Here is an 18,672-nt window from a genome sequence, read left to right on the forward strand (position 1 = left end):
CCCATCAGCGAGATACTCTGTGCTCTCTGCTCCAAGCTAACAGTGTTGGGAAGCATCATCTTATAGAGACGTTCCCAGCAGGGACCCGCAGAAGTCTGGGGATAAGCAAGCACAGATCCACCTACCCACGTTCAGGAGCTACTAATGGAGCCCAACTACCCCATATTGCATAGAGAGAAAACAAGACCCAAAGTGTGAAATGACTTCTCTAAGGTCACACAGCAGAACAGGGAATAGAACCCAAACATCACAACTAGTTAGTGATATTCACTATTTTTCTAATCGTGACTTTTCTAGTAACAACAAGCAGGCAGCGGGGACCTGCTGTGTGTCTATCACATGTAGATAATGTGCAATGTTTAGCTCAGAGCCTTCATTGCATCACTATAATAATGAGCATAATACACCCTAACACTTACTGACTTCCAACTTGGCCACAGTGCTAAGCACTTTACAAGCAATATTCTCTTTAATCTTTGCAGCAATCCTACAGGGTAGTAACAATATTGTACCCATTTCCAGATAAACAGCAGCTTGGTGAGTGTAAATGAGATGACTTGAGTGGCAGAGCTGGAGAGAGAATCGAGGCCAGTTTGAATCCAGTGCCCTTTGTCTTAACCGTGATGCTCAGCTACTCCCTTCTTTCCCGCTAGCCTTCTCTCCAAGGGCTCTCCCCTCTCAGCAGTGAAACGTGACTAAGCATTTTCCTTTGTCTCTCCTACTAGTGCAAGAGTCTTTCCTGCTACGAAATCCTGCCTGCAGGGGTGACTCCATGTCAGAGAAGGTATTTTTGATGAATGGCTAGAATCTGCGCTCCTCATCGTTAAAGCCCCAGAATGGACTAGCAAAAAGGCATTCCACAGAAATCTTTTTTTTTTTTTTTCTTTCCCCACAGAGTCTTTAAGTCGCCTCCTCTGAAGCCCACGGTGGCCCCAAGTCCCTCACTACCATCCCGTGATGTACCCCTTGGTCTCTCTCTTCCCCCATCTCTCGCTTCCTCTGTCCTACAAAAACTGATGCTTTGCATATATTGAGAAGCTTGTCTGTGCCATATAATTTCCTATGTAAATCTCATTTACCTTTTACTATAGTTCTTCAAAGTGGTTTCTAATCACCACATTTTATTGACATATTTTGACTCTGCTCCACTGTAAGCTAAAACTCACAGATTTTATTTGAGAGACAGTATGTCCCCGGGGCCCGGTGGCTAAGGGCGTGAGCACTGGAACCAAACGCCTGAATCTTGCCCTTGTTACTAGCTCTGCAACTCTAGGAAATTATTCAGTCCATTCTGAGGCTTAGTCTCCTTGGCTAAGGATTATAAGTTGATTATAAGTTGAGAATTATGATGATAATAAAAGTACTCACTAAAAGACAATGCGGTGACAATTAGATAAAATGTTAACCTAAAGGACTTAGAACAGTGCCAGGCCTAGTGAGTTTTCAATAAATATGAGCTGAAATCATTATGTGAATTATCCTGTTTGATCCTCCAACTCTATGACCATCATAAGCCATATTTTCCAGGGAGCCTGAGTGATTTATCCAAAATCACACAATAGGTCAGAGCGCAGGGATCCTGATTATTCCCACTCAGTCACCTGATTCATATTTCACTTCTTTTTCCCCTCTGGCACAGCTGCCCTAACAATGGACTGACTTCTCCCCCTGACTTTCCCCCTTGACTGTTAACTTGTAACAATTAATACAAGCACTGAGCTAGGAGTACATTTTGAAGTAGTAATAATTATATTATTAATAGGTATATGATCTCAAATGGAGATCAGAGCATAAATGGAATGTACTAAGGATAATTAATATGTTAGCTAACTGCATTGACTAAAGTTAATAAGATCACATTTTAGATCAAAGTCTTGGATGATTCCAATTCTGGCCTGAAGTTTTTCTTCTTTAGGCAGTTTGTTTTTTAAGGACAGGCAGCATTTTGTTTCTGAAAGCAGAGCTTTGGCATTTTGAAAATGCAAGCAAATCACAAATGTTGCACAACCTAACTACGAAAATAGAACTTCATGCTAATATCCATAAAATGGCATAGATATTAAAAGTGGAAATCAAATAGAAATTAAAGCAATAACTAAATTCAATGCTTCTAATGCAAACTTCTGCGATTGCCGTGTGGAGGGTTCTAACTGCCATTCCCCGGGCTCCTTCTTGCAGTCCAACAACTGGGCTATGAGGGCACATTCTACATTTTCCTAGGAGGACAATTTTGCATTTTCATCTGTGATGCTATGTAATCTGGCAAGCACAAAAGATCCTTCACTCCCATTACCGGTGCAAAGGAAGAGGTTTGAACTTCCCAGAGTGTTCAGAACTAAGGGGAGTTCTTCCATTTCAAGAAGCCAGCCAGCCAAGACTCTGACACCATAGAAAGTGCAGCAGTGGAAATCACTCTGGGACTGGAACACAGCTCAGCCAACGAGGGAACCACGGGAGCATCTCAGCTTGTATACTGTGAAGCATGGTGTGGGCTGGACACTGATTGGCAAGACTCCCTGGCAGGAGAGAAGAGCACCTGCAGGTCTTAAAACTACTCAAGGGCAGTACAACATTCTGCTTCCTTCTCTCTCTGCTGCCTGTAATTTGTGGAGCCCCACAGCTTGGCTAAGACACAAACAAGCCCTGGGGGCTGAACAGACATCAGTGGCCTGTGGTCAGTGGTGCAGCATCTTCAAATCCAGCCCTTGCACTGGCTAATAAACATGTCCTTAGCAATGTTTGGTCTCACTGAGTCTCAGTTTCCTTATTTTAAAAATGAATCATAATTGGGATACCCATCTCACAGAAAGAAGGTGATGGATAAACAAATTGGTGATGTAGAAATTGCTTTGCACATTGTGTTATACGAAGTTTGATTATTTTAATTATTTGTTTGGTAATGGGGCTCCAGTGTGAAAAACTGATTAACTGCATAATTATCTGTGGGTCAAGAGTGGGAATTCTTAATGGCAAGAGTCCTGCATGCAAAATAAATACCCGTGTAACATATTTAACTTCAATCTTCTGACAGATATTGTTTTCTGAACTTTTAACAAAAAATTGGGAAAAATGTACTAAATAATTGGTAAATTATGTCTTAATAAGAGGTTGCTTGGATCATGCCTTTTTTATTTTAGAAGAACATTTTTTTGTTTAAAATAATGGTAATAGATGTTTAATGTATTATTTAAGAAAATAACAAGTCAACTGTAATTTCATTACCGCGAGATGACCCCATTAACTGTATTAGCTAAACTTGGTAATTTTTTCTACATATATGTATATGAACATTACATATATTGAACATTATATTTAATAAAAGTGGATCACACAATATACATTGTTTCACTTGCTAATATTATGTTGGGTACATTTTCCTATGTTAATGTATGTGGTTCTGTAATATTATTATTTTTTAGAGATTTATTTATGAGAGAGAGAGAGAGAGAGAGAATGTGCATGAAGGAAGGGACAAAGGAAAAGGGAGAGAATCTCCAACAGACTCTGCATTGAGCACAGAACTAGACACGGGGCTGGATCTCATGATTCTGAGATCATGACCTGAGCCAAAACCAAGAGTTGGACACTTAAACAACTGCGCCACCAGGCTCCCCTATAATATTATTTTTAACAGTGGCATAGTTTTCTCTTATTAGCGTAAGGTGTACTTTCACCAATGACTTCTTTTAGATGTTAATTCGCAATGGGTTTACCATAAAGAGGCGCATATTTTATATAAATATTTTCATGCTTTTATGATTTTTCCTTGAGATGAGTCTCATTGTAAAATTGTTGGAAAATATATTTTTTTAAGATTTTATTTTTAAACAATCTCTACACCCAACATGGGGCTCCAACTTACCACCCCAAGACAAAGAATTGCATGTTCCAACAACTAACCCAGACAAGAACCCCAGAAAATATATTTTAACATAGATTTTAAAGGATATATAGATTTTTAAGCATATTAACATGTTCCCAAATTAAACTACAAAGCAGATTCTAGTTTATACTCCCAATAGCATTGCATAGGATTGCTCTTTTCTATATATTCTCATCTACACTCAATGATATTAAAAAGAAATTTGTCAATCTGAAAGGTAAAAATTACCAGCTGCTGTTTTAAGTAGTATTTCTTTGATTATTAGAGAAAGCATATGATTTTGTTGTATCTATCAGATGTTAAAATCTCTTCTCTGAAAAAAAATGCCCTATATATGTTGTCTTTTTTTCCACTTTCTCATTTTTTAAAAATGATTTATAGAAGCAAAGTAGGCAGCCTTTAAAACGGCTCCAAAAAACCTTTGCCTTCTGGTATTCACACTTTTGTGTAATCATCTTCCCTTGAGAATGGGCTGGAAATAATCACTTTCCTCTAATGGACAGAAGATGGCAAGTCATGGGATGTCATTTCTGAGAGGAGGTCACACACAGATGAAACTTCCATGTTGCTCACTTGCTCATACTGTCTTTACTGTGTCTCTCCTCCTTTCAGAGCCGTCACTCAGGGAGAAGCAAGTTCCCATGTTGTGAGTAGCTCTGTGGTAAGAACTGAGTGGCAAGGAAATAATGTCTCTAATCAATAGCCAGCAAGGATGTGAGCCTTCTCAACTGCCATGTGAGTGAGCCAGGACATAAATGTCCTGTGACCTGCCAAGAAGCACATGAGTGAGCTTGGAAGCAGACTCTTCCCTGGTTGAACCTCAAAAGGACTCCAGCTCTGCTCAAGATCTTTGCTGAAGGCTTCTGAAAGAAAGGCTGCAGACAGATTCCTAACCCACAGAACCTGTGAGAAACAGAGGGTTGCCTCAAGACACGAAGTATTAGGATAATTGATTACACAGATACAGCTAACTAATTCAAGGAACTTTATAAAAACATAGCGTTAGCGATTTTGAGAAACCTCACACTGAAAGATGCTGCATAAAATATTGATGACATATTTCTTAATGTATACATGAACTGCCAGGAAAATAAAGGAATCTCAGAGGTTAGAAATGACAAGAAGTGAAAACCCAGGAACTAATAAGCAAGTACTAGAGTCTGTTTTGCCCTCAAGATATCTGCCAGTCCCTGGTGGCTTAGGTCCTCATTTTAATGGATTGGCAGGACTGCAGCAAAGCCCAGGGCCTGAGCAATGTGGGAGGTCTGACTGGAATCCCCTCACACATATGTCATCAGAAATCTGACTGGATCAGTAGATGACCTAGAAAAAAAAGCTACCATGCCAAAGGAGATAGCAGTGACATGTCCCTGGCTTGACCTTGGACAGAGCAGAGAGAGAAGTGAAGAAAAGAAAGCCTCCCATTAAAATCCCTAACTTCAAACCCACACAACACAGAGATTTGGGGCTTGAATATGTACTGTGTCATATAAAATTTTAAGCTAAAATTTAGTTTAAAGCTTTTCCTGGTTGAAAATTCTTCAGGGTGCCTAGCAGAAGCAAATGCAAATTCCCTCTAGAGAAACACACTATACACATATCTAAAAGAATTTCTGTGGATAAAAGACCCAAGGCACAGGAGCTCACCAATTTATTGAACCCAGGAAGGAACTAAAGCCATGACTAAGAGTCAGGAGAAACAACAAAGCACATTATTAGGTCTGTAAAAGCTGTAGACCATGGAACAGACAATATAAAACCAGTATGTTCTAAATGTTTACAGAAATAAATGAGCATGTTGAAAGAACGATGAAAAAACATTAGACTATGAAAACTGACCATATGTTTGAAAAACCAAACAGAACGTTGAGAAATGTAAATATAGCAATTTGCTTTAAAAAGTCAATGGGAGGAAGAAGGAGAAAATTGGACACAGCTAAAGAGGCAATCTGGAAAATACACGTGAGAATGACAGGGGATCTGGCAAATGGAATCAGAGACATGGAACATGAAAGAGAGGTTAACAGACATAGAGGACAGACAGAAAAGATCTGCAAATGTTAATGGAGTCCCAGGGGGAGAAAAGAGAGAGAATGCAGGAGAGATGACATGAAAAGAGGCAATAAATTAGAATTTTCCAGCAATGATCAGAGAGACACCAGCTAGGAAATTCAAATAGGATAAATAAAGGTATCCACACTTAGACATCAAAATAAACTTGCAGAGTACCAAAGAAAAGTTCCAAACTTTAGAAGTTGGGAAGCCATGGGGTGCCTGGGTGGCTCAGTGCATTAAGCCTCTGCCTTCAGCTCAGGTCATAATCTCAGGGTCCTGGGTTCGAGCTCCACATTGGGCTGTCTGCCCAGTGGGGAGCCTGCTTCCTCCTCTCTCTCTTCCTGCCTCTCTGCCAACTTGTGCCCCCTCTCTCTCTCTGTCAAATTAAAAAAAAAAAAGATGAAATCTTAAAAAAAAAGTTGGGGAACCAGAGAGAAAAAACAAGTGACCAGTGATAGAACTATGATCAGACTGAGACCAGTTTCCTCAAAAGCAACTGCTTTAGTGTCCTACTGCTACAGTAACATATCACTGCTAATGTGGTGTCTAAAACCCCCCACACATTAATTTTCTTACAATTCTGATGGTCAGAAGTCCAAAATGAGTACCAGGGGACTAAACTCAAGATGTCAACAGCGGAGGTTCCCTTTAGAGATTCTAGGGAACCTTAACCCCCCCTTTCTGGCTTCTAGAGCTGTCAACTTGTGGCTGCTGCAGCCCAGCCTCTCCTCTGTTACCACACATCCTACTATTGACTTTGACATACACGCCTAGCTCTTATATGGCCCTTGGGATTGCATGGGGTTCATCAATAATCTAGGATCATCTCTCCATCTCAAGATCCTTAATTTAATCCCATCTATAAACTACCTTTTACAATGAAAGGTACCATATTCACAGGTTCCAGGAAGTAGAACATGGGCATCTTTGGGACACCATTACCCAGCCTCCCACAGCAAGAGCAGAAGGGAAGAAAGTGACATAGTATCTTTGAAATGCTGAGACCTGGACTTCTACATCTGCTGAAATCATTAGTTAGGAAATGAGATGAGATAAAGGTATTTTCAGAGCAACTAAAACAGAAAGGGTTTGTCCTTTAATTCACTAAAGGGATTTCTAAAGGATGAACTTGAGGAGAAAGAAAATGATCTCAGAAGAAAAATCTGAAATCCTGAAGAATGATGAGCAAAGAACTCAATGAATACATGGGAGAATTTAGACATGTACTGAATAAGGATAGGTTAAAAAAAAAGATTCAGAATAATAAAGACTTATAAATAAAAATGTAACATTTAAAATAAGAATCTTCTTGAGACATTTTATGCCAATAAATTGGAAAACTTAGGTCAAATATACAGATTTCTAGAAAAATATAAATTATCAAGATAGATCAGAAGAACTAGGAGATCTGAATGGCTCTATAAATATTTTAAAAATTGACCTAGTGGTTAAAAATCCTTCCACAAAGAAAATAGACTTGAATGATTTTATAAGGAAATTCTACCTGCACTCAAAGAATAGATCGTTAAAATCTAACAAACTTTTTCAGAAAAATAGAAAATACTTTCCAACAAATTTGGGCCAGCTAATAGAAACTAATGCTAAAATCTGAGAAGTCTGGGGCATCCGGGTGGCTCAGTCAGTTAAGCTTCTGGGATTGAGCCCAGCATTGGACTCCTTGCTCAGCAGGAAGCCTGCTTCTCCTTCTCTCTCTCTCTTCTCACCCCTCCCCTCCACCTGAGTGTACACTCATTCACTCTCAAAATAAAATATAAAATAAAACCCGAGAGGCCTAAAAATGATAAGGACAGCTAGCTTCACTCACCAACATATATGAAAATATCCTAAAAAATATTAGCAAACTCCAATCCTAAGTATTACTTATTTAGATTTATTCAGCAAAATCAAGACTGGTGCCGCATTAGAAAATCTAATAGGGTCGGGCGCCTGGGTGGCTCAGTGGGTTAAGCCGCTGCCTTCGGCTCAGGTCATGATCTCAGGGTCCTGGGATCGAGTCCCACATCGGACTCTCTGCTCAGCGGGGAGCCTGCTTCCCTCTCTCTCTCTCTGCCTGCCTCTCCGACTACTTGTGATCTCTCTGTCAAATAAATAAATAAAATCTTTAAAAAAAAAAAAAAAAAGAAAATCTAATAGGGCAATCTGCCAGATTCGAAGATTAAAGGGAAGAAATCGTGTGGCTAACTCAAAAGATGTAAGAACAGTGATGAATTTTCACAATGAGAAAAAAAAAACACAGTTTTCTTAACCTTAAGAAAGGATATCTATAAAATCTAAATAGATATCATATCCAATGGTAAAATCTAAGACATGTTTTATGTAAAACCAGGATGAGATGAGAATTTTCACCATCACTACTTTTATTCAAAATAGCATGAACATCCTAGCCCGAAAAAGTGATAGAAGTTAGAAGATTCAAAGTAAAGGCAACTCTTATTATTCATAGGTAACAGAGTTGTTACATAAAATACAAAAATATCTACAAACATTATTAAAATTATTAAGAGAGTTGAGAAAGGTAATGAGACATCCAAAGACACCATCAGCATGAAGACAAGCCACACACTGGTGGAAGATATTTGCAACACATTAACTGACTAAGAATTTGTACCAAAATATGTAAAGAACTTCTACAAATCAATAAAAGAAAAACCCTGTCCCCTCCATGTTTCTCCTTTATCTTACTAATGTGATGGGTAATATTAATAGATTTATTTATGTGGAATCATTTGTATATTCTCCAACTATGGGATCACACTGTCATGAATTTATTCTTTCAATAAACTGATAAATTCTATTTGGGTGCCAGGGCGGCTCAGTTGGTTAAGCAACTGCCTTCAGCTCAGGTCACGATCCCAGAGTCCCAGGATCGAGTCCCACATCGGGTTCCCAGTTCCATGGGGAGTCTGCTTCTCCCTCTGACCTCCTCCTCTTTCATGCTCTCACTCTTTCTCTCAAATAAGTAAATAAAATCTTTTAAAAAAATAAACTGATAAATTCTATTTGCTAGCATTTAATTTTGGAAGTTTCTGCCTATGGTAACAGGTACAACTGATATGTTGGGGTTTTTCTGTTGTCATTTTTTGACCTGTCTTTGGTTTCCAGGATATGTTCACATTATAAAGTCTATTGAAAATAAATAAATAAATAAATAAAAAATAAAGTCGATTGGAAAGTTTTCTCTTTTCCTGTATCATAGAATCATTTATAAAGAGAGAAATATTTATTCTTTCAAGGCGTGAAAGCTCCTGATTGTAATACCACCTGGACCTGAAGTCTTTTTACAGCAGTCTCTGACAACGTTAAATATTTGTTTTCAAGGTAATTGTTCTCTTCAGATTCTTTTTCACTACACTTCACATTTTTCCACCTATCCCAATGGCTAGAAGTCAAGGAAAGGACGTGATTTCTTTACACACACACCCCCAACATGATGGAGGGTAGAACCAGGCTCAGAGGCCCATGAAGGCAAGATACTCAAGCACTTATGTGGGAGGTGGGTGTGCACTGCGTGTGGGTGTCCTCAAGATGGCCATTAGCTTAGGAGCAACCTCAAGACTCTAGCTTCTTGAAAGACAAAGATCCTTAATATCCAGAGCATAGAATCATTTTCGGAAGGAACCAATATTAGGTCCATTTATGCATTTCAAACTTTTTTTTGCAACAACCCCCAAAAGGCAATATAATGCACATTACCATGTAATTACACACACACACACACACACACACCCCTCACTGAAATAAATATTTCACAAAACAATACTTATCCTTTCTGCCTGGGAGTCACTCTGATCTATTCATTTAAAAAAAAAAAAAAGGGCTGTATAAAACTCAGTAAATTGCTTTCTTGACTTACTAAAGAACTAAAACTGGCAATTTGAGAAATGCCACATTAGGGGCTTGATGAAGGATCCGCCCAAGAGGTGATATGTGAGTGGTGGCAAAGTGCAGGAGAGCGCACAGGATGGGAGTAGTTCCTTTATCAAGCAGGAGAGGGCAAGTCAGTCCAGCACATCCGATGAACTTCCAATTGCATTGGGGTCACAGACCATCTTTTCCTGAATTTGCCAGTCTCATAGACTATCATTTGTTCCAGCCAAATTTCTTCTGAAGTGGACTTTGGGGAATATAAAATACTATTTAAAACCCAAAATAATCTTACTAATAGTATACTTAAGCTCCACTGAAGACTATGTCATAATAGAACGTAGCCAACTCAAGGTTGTATCTTTGCATACAGAGCTCCCAAATTTAGTAGCCTCTAAAATAAATCCAAAACATGTACGGAGCTGGTCTATATCCGTAGGTAATACAATACACGCCTCCAAATATGAAATTGGGGTAACTACACGTTATCTGGGCTCACCTTGGAAATGTCGACACCCTTTTCCGCTACCTTGAAGGGATGTGGGTGGGTGAGAACTGACACCAGCATCGTAATCCACAGGCATCTTGTAGTAAAATGAAAAGAAGCAGTGAAATTGCCGTTGTGGGAAAAATCTAATTACCAGGGAAGTCAGTTTTGCTTCAGAAATGACTAGGATAAAAAAAAATACGTGTATAATTTAAAACGTCAAACAACAGGCGCTCCAATAAACCAAAATATCCTATCTGTAGGAAAACAAGTGAGGGCGGCTTGATGGGCTCCTCCAGAGGCCGCTCAGTCAATGACCGATTGATGTAGATGGCAGGGGCAGCTTTTACGGAGTTTTATTTCCAACATCACTGTGGTTTGCAAAGCAGCAGAGAGTATCTTCTGGTTAACCAGTTTCGTCGGGCATAAAAAGATAGTTCAGGAGAAAGGCCAGAACTTGCAGGCCAGTCCAAAGCGGGCGTGTGGACAGAACATGGGGAGTCGGCAGTGGCCGCTTGGAGTATTCGCTTTCTGAGCTGCGTGTCGTCTGGTCCCAGCCTCCTCCTCCCTCCCTGGACCTCATCTAGAAAGGTGTTTCCAGAGAGCTGTGTAGCGCTCAGGAGCCAACATGAAGATCAGACGGCTGCAGAGAGGGTCCCAGCAGCCCCCGGAGATGCCCCGGAATCTGCCTCCTGGACCGGATTTCCTTACACAGCAGAGTTCCAGAAGCCCTCGCCCTCGGGCTGAGCCTGGGAGGGCTGGGTTCCAGAGTGGGAACACAGGAGGAAAGCCGGCCGGGGGTGGGGGGGAAGGGGAGGAGACCAGTGGTCAGAAGTAAAAGAGCATCACCGTGTCTGATCCCGAGGTGGGAAGGACAGAGATTCTGACAAGGGCCCCCGCCATGAGTCAGAAGGTCAAGATGGGAGCCTGGAAAACGGGCTGGGCGAGATGCGGGAAGTCAAGGCACCGCGCGCGAGGAAGCAGGGCATCTGGGTGCCCGCAGTACTGGGGCCAGGCGCCCAGCAGGGACTGAGTGCGGTTTCAGGCACAGACTCGGGCCTGACAACTCGGCAGTGTGGTCTCAGGCACTGAGTCGTCAGACTGGGCTGTGGACGGCCGGCGCGGTGCAGAGGGCAAGAGAGGAAACCCCTGTAAACCCGCTCCGCGGGCGGCCTCAGCGGTCAGCCATCATCTCATCGCCTTCTCAGAGCACTTCTCACACCCGACCGTGCACAGGGATCACCTGGGAACCTTGTTGAAGGGCAGGTTCTGACCCGGCAGGTCTGGGAGGCGGTCTGACGTCACGCTCCCAGGAAATACCCATATTCCCGAGGAGCACGCTCAGAATAACAAGGTCCCCTAGAAGTTTTTTGTCTTTTGTTTTTGTTTAGTTTTTAGACAGAGAGAGAACACATTGGTGCATGAACTGGAGGGAGAGAGAGAAAGAGAGAGAAGCTTAAGCAGGCTCCTGCTGAGCACAGAGCCCCAGGACGCAGGGCTGGCGCCCATGACCCAGAGCTGGCTCCCATGACCCTGGGATCATGACCTGAGCTGAAACCAAGAGTCTGACGCTTAACTGACTGTGCCCCCCCCCCAAGCACCCAGTCCCTTAGAAGTTTTTCAACTCCTCCCAGGGGCCCCGCATTGCCCCTTGCTTAAATCCCAATGCTACAGGTCTGCCCCTCCGTGTTTCTCCTCAGCAGTTAGAAACAGAACAATTCCTTAACTCCACACCTGAACTCCTGAGGACACACGTACACACACCGTATCCTCTTTATGTCACCATAATTAAATAAGGGACAGAATTCAAAACAGGACTTTAAGACATATCAGTCTTCCTTACTACGTACCAAAGGCCTGGCTTGTAAGGATAGGAAATAGGGACAGAACACAGCAACTGGCGCAAGGGAAAGAGAAGAAAGGATGAACATTTTCTTAGGGCCCACCATGGAGCCTGTACTCACTGTGCCAGGCGGCGCACACCACGGCCAGAAGCTCACCGAGTGCCTAGATTCCAAGCCGGAGACTGAGGACTCGTCTCACACTCCCTCGTCTATTTCTCCCAACAAACCCAGGTGTTGTTACTTATTTAAACCCCCAGAAGCCCCTGGGTGGGTCAGCCACTTAAGCTGATAGCTGCTCAGGTCATGAACTCAAGGTTGTGAGACCGAGCCCTGTGCATCGAGCTCCACGCACGATGGGGAGTCTGCTTGGGACACTCTCTCTCTCTCTCTCTCTCTCTCTCTCTCTCTCTGCCCCTTCCCCCACCAGGGGTTAAAAAAAAAAATCCATCTTACAATAGAGACTATAGGACTCTAGGATTCTAGACTCTAGGACTCCGAGGGGTTAAGCAAATGCCTAAGGGGACAGGGGTTCCAAATGGGACGAATGTGATCTCACCCAATGCATAACAATCCAGGGAAATATTGTCAGTCCTGTTTGGTTTTTTTTTAATAGGAGAAAACAATTCTTGGGTGGCAAAACATGCTCCGTAACCAAGAGGTTTATCTCTTGCTGCAACGTGGGGCCTCTACCCAAGTTCACCCTCCACCAAGCAAGTCCCAATCCCTGGAGGCTGGGCCTAGGCATGAGCATTTTCTACAAGTTCCCCAGGTGAGATATATTTTTTAAAACTTTTTAAAATTTGAACACGAGTCCTGCAGGATAGCCAACTGTAAAAGGGGAAGATGAGGCAGGTCAGTCCCTGTCATCATGGAGGTAAGGATCACATACCTGTAGAATGTCGTTTCCCGGCCCCCTGCTTCCAGGGCCCAGGCCGACTGTCATGTCTCCACGGAGGTCAGAAGAAATGGAGAAAATCTGCCTACAGGAGGTGGCCACTGAGCTAAACTCTGGAAGAATTAAAAAGAAGACGGCATGAAACAGATGGCAAGGCCAGAGTCTGGCGACCCCTGTTCACACGTCCCTTTGTGCTGCTGCTTTTACTGCAGAAAGAATCTGGTGAACCTGGTCCTAGCAGTCAGGCCTCGTCAAGTTCAATGGCATGCTAGGTTCTCGGCACTAATTTTCAGGAATGGGTAGGTTTTGCCAATACCAAGTGTTCTCTTTTCCAAGGATTTACTTAATATGTTAGATAGCGTACAGTTTCAAGACTCCAGGAATGGTTTTGCTGGGCTTCCATTACTATGTCACTGATTCATGGGAAGACCATGGCTTCCATTAGCATTGGACGTGAACAGGTGTCCATGATACTTGTCCAGGCAATGGCTTGCAAAAGGAAATTAGCTGGAGTATGTGTTTAGTGTGAAGGTCCGTGTGTGTGCATGTGTGTATGTGTGTGAAGGTGGGGACGGGTGGATTGTAAAAAGCAGCCCAACAGAGCAATGTTAATGGCCAAAGAAGGCAACGTAAACAAATTAGACCTATTGGTGACTTAATAGAAACAACCTGTTGCCCTGTCAGGGGGCATTCCCACTCTTTTGTTTATGGAGGAATGTCCACAGTATGAGAAATGGATGGCAAGAAAGACTTTTAAAAATGATTTCTAATTCAAGAAATTAATAGAGACTCTATTTGCCTTATAAAATTGTTGCCCTATACCCATAAAGTATCGTTATCTACCAGTATGTACATGTATATCTATATATACACTTTTTTTCCCCATAAATTGCTTCATCATGAGAGTAAATGAATGACGATGTGGATATCAGAAGTATCTGTGTATCGGATATATCTACTCTTCCTCCTTAATGTCTAACCCTCAGAACAGAGTCTTGGGATGCATGGATATGAGGAGCAGCATGCTTGGTGTGAATGAGGGCAGAGGGGAGACTGGGCGGCTGGAGCAGTCAGCCACAGGAGGGTGGCGGGAGAAGGGTCAGGGCCTCGTGGCCACAGGAAGCACTTGGGTTTTTATTCACTGCGCTAAGAAGTCACTGTGTTAAGAAGTCACTCAGGAATTCTGTGCAAGGGAATGTTCTGATCTGATTTCTATCTGGAAGGGATTTCTCTAGCTTCTCTGAGGAGACTGTAGAGAGCCAGGAGTAGAAGTAAAGGAAACGGAATGTTGTTGCAGGAAATCACAGAGACGAGGGTGCCAGCTAACCAGGTGGTGAGAAATGATGGGGCAGGTTTTAAAGACTGAGCAGATTCAGGACTTGCCAAAGGATACAGTGATGGAAGGAAGTCAAGCATATGGGTTCAGGATGGATGGTAGGTCACTCTTGAGATGTCTAGCACACATTCAAGGGGAAAAACCATATAGGCTGCCAACTAGGTAAGTCTGAGGTTCAGAGGCAATGTCAAGGCTAACGATAAATGTTTTTGAGCTATCAGCGCGCAGATGGCATTTAAAGTCAAGCAACTGGGTAGGACACCAAGGGAGTCAGCAGGGGAACATGAGGGCCACCCTGGGGCAAACTGACCGTTGGCAATCTGGATCGTGAGGGGTGTCCAAAAAGAGAATTGAAAGGTGTAGCCATTATACTATGAAAGAAAGGAGGAAAATCAGGAGTGTGGTAGAGCAGCTTTCAAACTTTCTTTTTAGAGCAGCACAAGTCTTTCAAAATACTGCTAAATCTGGGCACCTGGGTGGCACAGTCCGTTAAGTGTCTGACTCTTGGCTTTGGCTCAGGCCTCGAAGTCAGGGTTGTGAGACTGAGCCCGTGTCAATCTCAGCTCAGCAGCAGAGTCTGCTTAAGACTCTCTCTGCGTCTCCCCCCGCACTCTCCCTCTCTAAAATAAGTAAAACGTAAAACAAAAACAAAAGTAAACAACAAAATAAAAATAGAAATAAAAACTACAGACACACACACACACACACAAACTATTGCTTAATCTTAATCTTACAAGAAGCCAATAACAACAAAACATTTTAAACCCTGCTCTTTAAGCAGGGAGTGCTGGATGTGTCCCTGTCAGTAAGAAATGCGTCCTGAACCCTGGGCTTTCTGGAGGTCAACCATCCCATCACTGGGATAATATGAGGTTTCTAACAAAAGCTTCCTGTTTGTTCATTTCTTACACATATGTCACACATGTGTCACCCCAAATTCATATGTTGAACCCCTAATCGCCAATGTGATGGTATCCGGAGATGGGCCTTTGGAAGGTGATTGGATCATGAGGGTGAAGCCCTTATGCTGAGATTCGTGCCCTCATGAGAAGAGATGCACTGTCATTCTCTCTCCATCCCCTGAGGGCATAACCAAGAGGAGGTTCATCAGAACTCCATCCCCAGACTTCCTCGGTTACAGAACTGAGAGAAATAAATTTATGTTGTATAAGCCACCCGGTCCATGGTGTCATCTTATAACAACCCTAACTGACTGAGACAGCAGAGAATGGGAAAACAAACAAACAAACAAGAAAACACCACTAGCCCAGCCAGGGGCCTGTGGACAGTAGCACATGTCCAGGGGCTTTGCAGTCTAAGAGGTGACGGGAGCAAACCCAGGCCCGGTTCTTTGAGCTTCGCTTCCAAACAGCTCTTACCGGAAGAAGTCAGATCAGTGTGCTGCCATGGGGAGTAAACCCATTTTGTCCATGAGTCGGGCATTTTCTCTTTCTTTTATGTTTTGTAATTGTTGTAATGTTTTATGCTTTGTAATTCTTCTTGACCTTGGTTCTTCTTCTCAGGAGAGCACAGGCCCTTATCTGCCCTGATAATCCACGGATTTCCCTCTCAGACACAGAGTCTGCATCTCAGTCGGGAAGCTGTAGTTAATTACTTCTCAGACTCCCCTCTACATATGTTCAGAAAAACTGGGAAATTGACTTTGGTTCCCACCAAGCAAAATGTTTTCCTTCTTTTAGAACTATTAGTTCTCAGTGAAATTGCGATTCAAACTCTGGCATGGTCAAGGTCCTAAGCTAGAGCTCTTCCGTCTGTTCATTTCCTCCTCATTTTAATGGGGATCGTCTTAGCGACATTCATGCATTTTTTATAAAAATTCACTCATTTAGCATTTATTCACTGAGCACCTCCTAGGCGTTGGGTACTGAACTGGGCACTCGGGCACGGGAGGAAACAAGACAGACAAACAACTCTGCACTCGTGCACTCTGCATTCTGCAGAAGTAGATGTGTAAAGGGGAAAGGGCAAGTCAAGTTAGAGAAGGCTGTTAATGGTGAGTAGCATTAAAGGTAAATGTGAAGGCAGTACCTGAGTAGACCATGTTCCATAGAATGATCTGGGACACATTCTGAAATGGGGACATCTGACAGGTTGGGCATGCCTGAGGCAGATACACAGGTGACCTGCAGAAGGTTCCAAGGCAGAAGGAACAAGCAGAATGTCTTGGTAAATGGCCTGACCTATCAAAGGAACAGGAAGAAAGCCACTGCTGAAGCCTACAGAAGGAGCGATAGAGGTGGAGATGGTTAGAAAGGCTGACGGGGCACACACCTTACAGAACCATATAAAATCTAGAAAGAATGTGTTTATTCTAGGTGGGATGGAAGTCAAATGCTTTTAAGGAAGATGGAGACTTGATCTAGTGTACATTTTCCTTTAATTAAACTTTCATATTTTGAGATAATTATAGATTCCCAGGCAGTTGTGAAGAATAAAATAGATCCTGTGTACCCTTTGCCCAGTTTCCCCCAATGGTAATATCTTGCAAAACTACGTACAATATAACCACCAAGATACTGAAAGTGACGCAGTGCCCCGATCTTACTCAGATTTCTCGCATTGTATATGTACTTGTGTATTTAGTTTAAGGACATTTTCTTTTAAAAAAAAAAAAAGATTTTATTTATTTATTTGACAGAGAGAGAGATCACAAGTCGGCAGAGAGACAGACAGAGAGAGAGATGAGGAGAAGCAGGCTCCCTGCTGAGCAGAGAGCCCGATGCAGGACTCCATCCCAGCCCCTGGGATCATGACCTGAGCCGAAGGCAGAGGCTTAACCCACTGAGCCACCCAGGCACCCCGGTTTAATGACATTTTCAAAAGACTCTTTTTTTTTTTAATTTTTTATTTTTATTTTATTTATTTTTTATTTTTATCTTATTTTTAATTTTTTATTTTTTATAAACATATATTTTTATCCCCAGGGGTACAGGTCTGTGAATCGTCAGGTTTACATACTTCACAGCACTCACCAAAGCACATACCCTCCCCAATGTCCATAACCCCACCCCCTTTCTCCCAACCCCCCTCCCCCCAGCAACCCTCAGTTTGTTTTGTGAGATTAAGAGTCACTTATGGTTTATCTCCCTCCCAATCCCATCTTGTCTCATTGATTCTTCTCCTACCCACTTAAGCCCCCATGTTGCATCACCACTTCCTCATATCAGGGAGATCATATGATAGTTGTCTCAAAAAAGACTCTTTTTTAGACCAGTTTCAGGTAAACAGAAAAAACAGAGCAGGAAGTACAGAATGTTCCCATGTGTCCCCTGAACCCACATACTCACACCCCTTCTACCATGAACCTCATGTACAATAGTGCTATGTTTGTTAATCATCTATGAAACTGCACTGACCCATCAGAAAGTCCATCATTCATATGAGGGTTCATTCCTGGTGTTCCATAGTCCATGGGTCTTGACAAATGTACTATGACACATCTCCATCCTAGTATCATAGGAGTAGTTTTTCTACCTAAACATTCTCTCTGCTCTGCCCATCCTCCCTCTTTCTTTCCAACCCCTGGCAACCTCAGATCCTTTTACTCTCTCCTTTTTGCCTTTTCCAGAATGTCATATAGTTGGAATCATACAGTAAGTATCTTTTTCTGATTGGCTTCTATCCCTAAGTAATATGCATTTAAATTTCATCCATGTCTTTTCATGGCTCGACAACTCATTTCTTTCTAGCACTACGTAATGTTCCCTGGACTCCATAGACGGTGGTTTATTTATCTATTCCACTGAGGAACATCTGGGTCGTTTCCACATTTTGGCACTTGAATAAAGTAACACTGCCATAAAAGTCTGAGTGCAGGTTTTTGTGTGGACACGGTTTTCAACTCCTTTGGGGAAATGCAGAGGAATGTGATTGCTGGATTATAAATGTAAATTTTGTTTTATTAAAAAAAAAATCTGCTAAACCATCTTCCATCGTGACTGTATTCCACCACTAGAATGAGTTAAGAGTTTGTTGCTCCATATCCTTGCAAGCATTTGGTGTTGTCAGTATTCTGGATTTCAACCATTTTAAGAGATGTATGGTGGTATCTCATTGCTTTTAATTTGCATTTCCCTCATGACATATGATGTGGAGGCTCTTTATCGTGCGCTTATTTGCCATCTGTGTATCTTCTTAGGTGAGATGTCAGTTAAGGTGTTTAGACCATTTTTTAATCAGGTTGTTTGTTTTCTTATTGGGCAACAATTTCTTTCAAGCAACACTCCTTTATCAGATCTGTCTTTTGCAAATATTTTGTCCCAGTCT

At 42.2% G+C, this 18,672-nt stretch overlaps 1 protein-coding gene across 1 annotated transcript in view; it reads right to left on the bottom strand.

Moving 5' to 3' along the window:
* Window positions 1-18,672, bottom strand: part of LOC309847255 (uncharacterized protein) — a gene marked incomplete at its 3' end in the record, with an annotated part of 311,749 nt that overhangs the window by 249,246 nt on the left and 43,831 nt on the right. The window contains exons 2-3 of the mRNA XM_082697197.1: window positions 13,044-13,162; window positions 10,323-10,407 (exon numbers count right to left, since the gene is read on the bottom strand). Of these exons, the coding sequence (XP_082553323.1) occupies window positions 10,323-10,407; window positions 13,044-13,097 (139 nt within the window). The 5' untranslated portion in view covers window positions 13,098-13,162. The remainder of the gene's footprint in view (window positions 1-10,322; window positions 10,408-13,043; window positions 13,163-18,672) is intronic.

Source organism: Mustela nivalis (assembly GCF_964662115.1).
Source record: "Mustela nivalis genome assembly, chromosome: 13".
Classification (NCBI taxonomy): domain Eukaryota; kingdom Metazoa; phylum Chordata; class Mammalia; order Carnivora; family Mustelidae; genus Mustela; species Mustela nivalis.